At 38.7% G+C, this 10,074-nt stretch overlaps 1 protein-coding gene across 3 annotated transcripts in view; it reads right to left on the bottom strand.

Annotated features, from left to right (window-relative positions):
- The window catches only part of dtnbb (dystrobrevin, beta b), a 30,897-nt gene extending 25,169 nt beyond the window's left edge, over positions 1-5,728 (bottom strand). For all 3 annotated transcript variants that reach the window (XM_083543682.1, XM_083543681.1, XM_083543680.1), the window contains exons 1-5: positions 5,592-5,728; positions 3,193-3,242; positions 2,268-2,335; positions 1,340-1,420; positions 884-1,097 (exon numbers count right to left, since the gene is read on the bottom strand). In XM_083543682.1, coding sequence (XP_083399808.1) covers positions 884-1,097; positions 1,340-1,420; positions 2,268-2,334 — 362 coding nt within the window. In that variant the 5' untranslated portion in view covers position 2,335; positions 3,193-3,242; positions 5,592-5,728. The remainder of the gene's footprint in view (positions 1-883; positions 1,098-1,339; positions 1,421-2,267; positions 2,336-3,192; positions 3,243-5,591) is intronic.
- Between the last annotated feature and the right edge of the window lie 4,346 nt (positions 5,729-10,074).

Raw genomic sequence — 10,074 nt, forward strand, 5'->3', positions numbered from 1 at the left:
TGTTACACTCTTCTGGGTCAGTAAAGCTTAGCCATGAACTACTACTGGGAGGTTGAAGCTCAGTGGTTAAGGCATTGGACTTTGGTCACAAGTTCAAATCCCACCACCACCAAGCTGCTACTGATCGATCGATCTATCAATCTATCTATCTATCTATCTATCTATCTATCTATCTATCTATCTATCTATCTATCTATCTATCTATCTATCTATCTATCTATCTATCTATCTATCTATCTATCTATCATGTTTGGAGTAAAAGATCTTAAATGGCCTGCTTTAGAGTGAAGGGAATTATATGAGCAAATGAGTACTAAAAGTGGAAAAGGATGTTCAAAAAGAACATATGACTTTATGGTCAGGGGTCCACTTTTGTCGATATAGTGTATTTATGCTTGTTTAGAGGTGCTCCATAAACTGAATCCAGTGTCTTAGGCTGCAGCTATGCTTTTAGAAATAAAAGTACCAACATGTTCTTCTCTTTGTCACTAGGGTCAAACCACCAAGGGTACATATGTTGTACCTTTAGTATGTATTCTTTTTTTTTTTACTGGGGAAAGTTCTAAAGCTTTACAAGTACAATTAATTGTCCTTCATGTCTAATTATGTTAGTAAAAATATGTATAAAGAAATATTCACAAGATTATATCACTCACTTTCACAAGTGCTTTTGTACTAAAAGCTCCAAAATATATATCCTGAATGGTCCAGTAATAAGGAAAGTACAATTTTGTTACCTTTAGTATATAAAAGCCATACAGGAAGAGCTACATTTTGATAAATTCACATCGCTTTGTAGATGAGGTGAAACTGTTTCAATATACAGTAACTGATGGTGCACCACATGGCACCGGGAACTGAGTTACCACATGCCATCTTGCACCTGTCATAGGTAGCCACCATGAAGTTGAGTAGCAGGCCAATGGACTGCTCCACGTTGATCTGGTGGGTGGTAGGCAGGCGCTTGTTCAGCTGGTAGAAAATGGAGGAGAGGATGGTCTCCAAACGTGACACGTTTATCTCCGCATTGTGGTCTAGAGTACTGAGCCCGTTGTCACGAAACGCCTCGATCATGTTCCACACGTCCACCAGGTGAACTGTAAAAGGAGAAAGCAGATAAGAGAACTGAGAAGAAAACGTGTTTGCAGCAGTCAGCACTAATCGTTCATTGTGAATGATATAAAAGGCCTTTATTTGAACATATATATCCATGATTTCATCATTTTCTTTACATTTTATTCTTAGAGAAACAAACAAGAAAAAAAAAAAATCTATAGCTGATATGAAGTACAATATAATAAAGCTAATTAAAGTACAAAAGAAAGAAAGTTTAACTTACGGTTGCATCTTTTCTGAACAAACCGTAGCTTGCACGCCGTCCTATACGTTGACAGACGGATTACATCAAAGTTCTGAGCTCCTGGTTAAAGCAAAGCAATTCATTTGATTTTAAGTTGATTTACTGATTTTACCAAAGGCACTGTTTTTAGCAGTATTGCAGTCATCCATTCATTCATTTATATCTGTAGTAGTTCTAATAGGAACACTTTTACACCTGCACATTCATGTACTGTAATTATTCAGTCAGTCAATCATATGGCAGCAGCACTATGCGTAAAATCGCGGCCATACAGATACAGAGATTCGATTATTGTTCATTCTAACACGCATTTCTGCTCAAAACGGTTGTACGGAGTTGTTATTTGAGTTACGGTAATCTTTCAGTCACCTCGAACAAGTCTGACTATTCTTTTTTTTTTTACCTCTCCCATCATCACAGCATTTCAGTCAGCAGAACTGGACTTTTCTGTCTCCCACTATAAAATGTAGTGGAATGTTGTGCGATCAAACAGTTTGAATTCAACAACCATGTGACTGTCAAGGAGATCCTTGATAAAGAGGTCAACAAAATCACCAACAACTCATTCTTATGTTTAATATAAACATCAATTGAAACTTATTGTACAGCATCTGCATGATTGTATGGATTGTGCTGCTGTCAAGTGAATGGATGATTGGTGCTAACGCTAATGATAACGTGAGTGTATATTTAATATCATCTTTTTATTATTCAAAGAACAGATTATAAAAGCAACTGCTCTGTTATACAAGAAAATTAGGTTTATCCTGTGTCAGTATATGTCTGTGTGTAATTATGTCTTAAGAGTGTGTCAAAATATTATATTATATTATATTATATTATATTATATTATATTATATTATATTATATTATATTATATTATATTATATAACAAGCGTTAACTTACTCATTTCCATGAAGAGCTGTCTCTTCTCCACTGTGACCTTGCTGCTCTTGCTGGCCTCCTCAATCATTCTAAACAGTACAAACACAGATGTTTTAACAACTTTTTTTCAATCATCAAATCACTATTGATTCTCGAAATGAATGGCATAGAAACACTTTATTTTGTACATATTGAATATCTGTCATTACAGAGTTTAAAGCATTTTCAAGTAAATATATATTTTTCAAAAATCAGTGCCACAGTGGTTAGAAAAGTTCATGATTTCTACACTTTTACAGCTGCTATAGTAAAATAGTTCTGTTTCTAATTACAACCTAATTTCAGACATAATAAAGCTTTCATACAGCATGTTGTGCATACACTATATGGACAAACGTTTGTGGACACCTGACAATAAGATTTGTATGTGCTTTTTTAACATCCCATCCCACATTTAGTCCCGATTCGCTGTTATAATAACCTCTGGGAAGATGCCCCAGTAGATTTTGCAGTGTTATGTGGAGATTTGTGCTCATTCAGCCACAAGGGGATATGTAATCCTAAGTAGTGATGTAGGGGAGGAGGCCTGGGGTGCAGCATTCAAATTCCTCCCAAGGGTGATCAATAGGGTTAAGGTCAGAGCTCTATAGCAGGCCACTCAAGATCTTTCACTCCAACCCACGTAAAGCATATCTTCATGACGATCGCTTTACAGAAATCTTGTCTTTCTGGAACAGGTTTGGGTCTCGTAGTTCAAGTGAAGGGAAAATGTAATGCTACTGCATCCAAAGACATTCTATACAATTGTATTTCTCTAGGGTTGTGGTAACAGTTCGGGGAGGAATTATATATAGGTGGAAAAGTGTCCCAATAGTTTTGTTCATATAGTATATATAGAAATAATTAAGTGTAAGTAAATGTGTGAAGTAAATCATTCTCTCGTCACCTGTCGGTTGGGCTGAATTTCAGCTAAAAGGAAGAAAAATGGGGATGTTCCTGTAAAATAAAATAAAATATAATCAAAATTGAGAAGGATAAATATTTGGAAGAATACTTAAAAAGGCAGTTATAAACAGATTATATGTATAATTTGTCTTATATGGTGTTAAGTCAATAAATGGTGTTAGCGTATGGTGTTTTTTGACAAAAGAACAGTTTAACTCCTATAATAATGACTCTGGATGTAACCTCGGTGTGCAAAGGCAGCATTCTTACAGAGGCTGCCAAATTGACTCTTTAATGATAAACAGAAAACATAGTATGGACCCTTCAGTCAGTGTAAAAGCCAGAATCAATGGATTGCTGTGGGAAAACCATTTTAAAAAAAGCTGACAGTGAGTCTGTATAAGATTTATTTTTTCAGCGTGTTCATAAGAGCTTTTAGTTGCTATGACTACAAGGTCTAGAATTTAAAAAAAATTCGAGAGCTTTAACACTTTTTAACGGGAACTTTAAAAGGCATTTGTTTAACCAGGATCAGTTCACCAGTCCAGATTAGAAACTGAATAATATTGTGAAAATCGTGCGAAATGATAAAATAGGAATTTAGGGTGTTAATATTGCACTTATTTAAACATTAATTCAAACATTTGATCTGTTTGCAATAGAAATGCTTACACTGCATAAATATATGAATAATGATATAAATGACATTATTCATTTATCTGTTCATGTAGTGACCCACTTAATCAGGGTCACTGTGGATCTGGACCCTATTCTGGGGACTATGGGCAGGCCCTGAAAACACACACACACACACACACACACACACACACACACACACACACACACACACACACACACACACACACAAACTCCTAGGCAGCTAGTACCTCTTCATCTGTTCTTAGATGTTCAGAGGACACCAGAAAACCATCAGGAGATGAACAAACACCATGGGTATTATTACAAATGTTATCAATATTGATTTATCTTCAATCAACACTCCTGACTGTGATAAGTAAACACTGATTGAGTGTAAATCTAGGCAATGCTACCATGCACAAACATACACACATTCACACCGAGACAGCCGGTTTATACGCTCATGTTCTCAAAAGCTCGAGTGAAACCAGAGAAGGACATACAGAATTATAATTAATATTATTGATTCCTCTTCAGTATATGCTTTATCCTAGTCAGGGTCACGAGAGATCGAGATTTTATCTGGGCAACCCTAGGCATGGGTACACCTACATGGCACTATGCACACACACACACACACACACACACACACACACACACACACACACACACAAAGGCAGACAATTAATCCATTTCTTGGATGGTCGGAGGAAACCAGAGAACCCTGAGGATATGAACAAGGACATGAAGTATTATTATTATAATTATTAATTATTAATTTTATAAGAACTGGGTGTAAAGTGGAATTACACTCTCGATGAGATGCCAGCATGTCCAAGAAAGGGTACGGTGAGCCCACACACGCACACACACACACACACACACACACACACACACACACACACACACACACACACATATACACACCTGGGCCAATTTAGTGCAGCTGAAGTAAACCAGAGACCTCTGAAGAAGGGCATTATTATGATGATGATGATGATAATAATAATAATTATTATTATTATTAGTGTAAGCACAAGCAATGTAGATGAAAAGCAGTGTGTTGGTCTCCACTCCACTCTGAGGAGCAGCGAATGGGAGCTCTGCCTCACACCATTATGTCATACGCATCGTTTGCTGAGTGTGAATTACACACTGAGATCATTACCGCATAACGACTTGTGCTTCACAGTAATTCAGTGCGACCTCAGCATGCTTTATTAGGGTTTTTATTTATGCAGATGCTGATAGTATAGTAAATGAAAAAGAAAAAGAAAACAAAGAAAAAATAAATAAATATATGTCTCTAAAACAGGCGGTTGTAAAAGCCGCACCTCCAATCCGCGGCAATGACATCGCGCTTTACCGTCTGAAGAGAAACCTTCATCCACTCGGCATCCCTATCTCTCCATCACTCTCTCCCTCTTTCTCTTTGAGCCATGACAGCATGAAAACACACACTAATTCTCCACGGTTGACGACGCGTCCGTTTTCCCTGCGCCTGTGTCACCAATCCGGTGCCTCGTTTTCTTCTTATATTTGCTCGAAAAAAGCGAGATCGGGAAGACAAAATTCTAACGCGCGAGCCAACTGGTGTTATTATTACGTCATTATACGGCAGTGTTATTGCGTTGCATCGCATTATAGAGCATCACGGCCATTATAGCGTTGGAGACCTCGGCCTCTGAAAAATTAAAATAAAATACAAAAAAAAAAAAAAAAGAAAAGAAAAGAAAACGAGCCGCTCGCGAATCACCTTACCAGCAGGAAATCACGCAGGCTGCGCTACCACCATCAGCATCCGAGCGGAGGGATGAAGGCTCTGGGCTCCGAAAGATGGAAAGGCGCTCCTGACATGTCACGAGGCAGGACTCGGGTTATTTCTAACAGCGCTTCATTCTGATCGCAAACCAGCGTCGCTCCGGCGGTTCTCTCCGTCATTACGCGCTGGTGTCGTGGTTAGAGCTCCGGTTGATTCAGCGGCATAACGAGCTGCGGTAGTGAGAAAGTCGCCCACTGAGTGTGTGTGTGTGTGTGTGTGTGTGAGAGAGAGAGAGAGAAAGCGACTCAGCGCTTCTGCAGAACCTCTAAAAACCAGCAGGGGGCGGCACAGTAACACACACACACACACACACACACACACACACACACACACAGCCACAGACTTTTCTCTTTCTTGTATAACACTACTACGAGTTTTGCGCATTTGTAAAGCCATTAATATTTTTGCACAAAAATTATTTCGATTACTGAGATAATTTGTGTTATAGAAAGTAGTTTATGAGCTCTGACAGTAGCTCCGGCTTTAAAGCGAATCACTGATATAGATTAATACGCAGATGAATGCCGGGATCTGATTGGTCAGCAGGTGTGCATGGAGTAATTGATAACTGTGATGGTTGTGCGTCCAGGTCATGCTTTAGAATGATGTATATTGATTATAACTATAAATAAACATGGGTTATGCTTCTTATACCAAGTTAAAGCGGTCATTGAGGTTTGCAGTGCAATATATTGACTTTGTACATCTTCATTGGTGATTTTTTAAATAAGTTGTTGGATCTAAAAATCTGCCTGCTCAAAATCATACTCAATATCATGCAGTGCCATCATTATGCAGTGCCCAAGCAAGGACCCAAGAGTGGCAGCTTGGTGATGCTGTGGTTTAAACCCGAAACAGCTACCACTTGCCCCATAAGGCAATAATCGCAATATTACAGTTTAAATAAACACATTACAAAAAAAAATCTGAATCGAGAATAAGACAGACCATCGTATAAATTAGTGTAAAGTAGCTATAACATGAATGACTGACTATATATCAGTGCTTTTATCATTTATAATAAATTATTATTATTTCAATAATAACAGCTCATTCACAGAGCTGTACATGGCAGACTCACTACACAATCTAATAATAAAATAATTTTTTGAAACATATTGTTTAACAAACTTATTCTTATCATTAGTGATGTGGTGATGTTTTACTAAAATTTAAAAGAGTTTTGGTTGTGTTTTTATTGGTTTTCTCAGTAAGTGTGTATATGTGTGTGTGTGTGTGTGTGTGTGTGTGTGTGTGTGTGTGTGTGTGTGTGTGTGTGTGTGTGTGTGTGAGGGTGGTGAGTGAACAGCTATGATCTCTGCTGTAATGCAGGTGATAACAGTACCTGTCATTTGGACATTTCACAGCTCTAACTATAAACTATAAAAAAGTGTCATTTATTCAATAAATGAAAATGATTGTAATTATTGGCAAAAAAAACTGTTGTACAAGTAAAATAGTTCAGCCCAGACCATGTTTTCGAAAATAATATACTCGAGAGGAGGAGTAGCATTGTGCTTGTGGCTTAATTAAGTAAGCATATGGTCTTATACATAAAGTATATATGTATAGTATAATAAATATACAATATCTCACAAAAGTGAGTACCCCCTCACATTTCAGCAACCATTTTAGTATATATTCTTAATAAACAAAACTATAGAAATTAAAATTGAAAATATATTTTAGAGTAGTTGATGTGCAGCTTGTAAAGATTAGATTACAATAGAGTCAACTTTATTGTCATTGTGCAAGGTACATATACACAGCCAATTAAAATACAATTAGCACCTAACCAGAAGGGCATAATTGGCCTGTTTACAATAAATAACAATAAGATAAATAGGGTATATGGTCTGTATATACGGGTTGTTAATGTACAGAATGTGCAGTAGGTAATAATAATACAGTATATACTGTATAGTAATATACAATATACAAATACTGTGCAAAGATTATGCATAGACATACATGTCAGAGGATAATATACTCAAATAACATGATTTAGATGTGTACAAGTATGAATGTATGTATGATACAGTATATACAGGATAAATATGGGTGGAATGTACAGTAGTGCAGATGTGAGTTATGGATGTTGCAAAGGAGAAGAATTCAAATGTGTAGTGGATAAGCAGTACAAAAGACACAGTCACAATAGTGTATGGATCAGCTGTTCAGTGCAGTAACAACCACAGGAAAAAAGCTATTGTTTAGTCTGTTTGTGCGGCTCTGAGGCACCTGTAGCATCTGCCCGATTGGAGAAGGGTGAATAGTCCATGGTTGGTTTGAGAGGTATCTTTGATAATGCCCTTTGCAGACAGTGTTTATTGTAAAGGTTCTCCAAAGTGGAAAGCTGAGTGGCGATGATTCCTTGGGTCCCACTCCCCAAAGCACTGATATGGTCAAAGTCTTTAAGAGATAGGACTTTGCATTTACTGGTTTCTTGTTTTTTTTTTTTTAAACAATGCTGGTAAAGAAACGACTGATTGGCTGTTTTTAACGCAAGTTATATCAAGAATTTGAATCTTTTTCTTCTTCTTTTGGCTTCTCACATTAGGGGTCACCACAGCGGATCATCTGTCTCAATACTACTCTGTCCTCTACATCTGTCTCTTTTAACCCAATCACCTGCATATCTTCCCTCACCACCTCCATAAACCTCCTCTTTGGACTTCCTCTTTTCCTCCCTCCTGGTGACTCCATCCTCAGCATTCTCCTACCGATATACCCCATGTCCCTCTGCACATGTCCAAACCATTTCAATTGCGCCTCCCCCACCTTGTCTCCAAAACGTCCTTCATGCGCTTTCTATAATAAACTAATTTCTAATCCTGTCCATCCTCATCACTCCGAATGAAAACCTCAACATCTTCAGCTCTGCTACCTCCAGGTCCACCTCCTGTCATCACAGGTCTTACCACAGTCTTATAAACTTTCCCTTTCACTCTTGCAGATACCCTTCTATCACAAATCACTCCTGTCACTCTTCTCCACCTACTCCACCCTGCCTGCACTCTTTTCTACACTTCTCTAACACACTCTCCATTACTTTGCACTGTTGACCCCAGGTACCTGAACTCCTCCACCTTCTCCACCTCTTCTCTCTGCAACCGCACCACTTCACTGCCCTCCCTCTCATTCAAACACATGAACTCTGTCTTACTCCTCTTTTATACACAAATATATATACACATATTTTATATGACTTTTATACCCCTTCTCTCCAGCACATACCTCCAGCTCTCCAGGCTCTTCTCAACCTGCTCACCACTCTCACCACAAATCACAATATCATCCGCAAACATCATAGTCCATAGAGACTCCTGTCTGACCTCGTCCGTTAACCTGTCCATCACCACTGCAAACAGGAAAGGGCTCAGAGATGATCTTTGATGCAGTCCAACCTCCACTTTGAACCAGTCTGTCGTTTCTACTGCACACTTCACTGCTGTCACACTGTCCTCATACATGTCCTGCACCACCCTCACATACTTCTCTGACACACCTGACTTCCTCATACAATACCACAACTCCTCTCTCGGCACCCTGTCGTACGCTTTCTTTAAATCCACAAATACACAATGCAACTCCTTCTGACCTTCTCTATACTTCCATCAACATTCTCAAAGCAAATAATGCATCTTCCTCGGCATGAAACCATACTGTTGCTCACAGATGGTCACCTCTTCTCTCAGCCTGGCTTCCACTACTCTTTCCCATAACTTCATAATATCACCTTTATTCCCCTGTAGTTACTGCAGGTCTGCACATCTCCCTTATTCTTAAAAATCGGTACCAGCACACCTTCTCCATTCCTCAGGCATCCTCTCACCTTCCAGAGTCCTGGTAAACAATCTTGTTAAATACTCCACTGCCATCTCACCTAAACATCTCCACGCTTCTGTTGGAATGTCATCTGGTCCTACCAACTTTCCACTTTTTATAATCGCTGCTCTCACTTCCTCCTTACTAATCCTATCCACATCTTGCTTCCACACCATCCAACCTTCTCTCTCTCTCATTTTCCTCATTCATCAGCTGCTCAAAAAACTCCCTCTATCTTCTAATCACAATTTCCTCACTAGTCAACACATTTCTATCTTCATCCTTTATTGCTCTAACTTGTAGCACATCCTTCCCAGCTCGGTCCCTCTGCCTGGCCAATTGATACAAATCCATTTCTCCATCCTTAGTTTCCAACTTCTCATACAACACCTCATATGCCTTTCGCACACATCCCTCTTTGCCTGCTGCTGCATCTCCTTGTACTCCTGCCTACTTTTCTCATCACTATTTCCAGATGTCACATCAAGTACATTTCTAGCTGCCTCCCTTATCACTTCTGCAGTAGTTGCCCAATCACCTCTTCACCACCACTGATCCCCTGTCTGACCTCCTCCCTGAACCTCACACTAGTCT

Source organism: Silurus aristotelis, assembly GCF_946808225.1.
Source record: "Silurus aristotelis genome assembly, chromosome: 6".
Classification (NCBI taxonomy): domain Eukaryota; kingdom Metazoa; phylum Chordata; class Actinopteri; order Siluriformes; family Siluridae; genus Silurus; species Silurus aristotelis.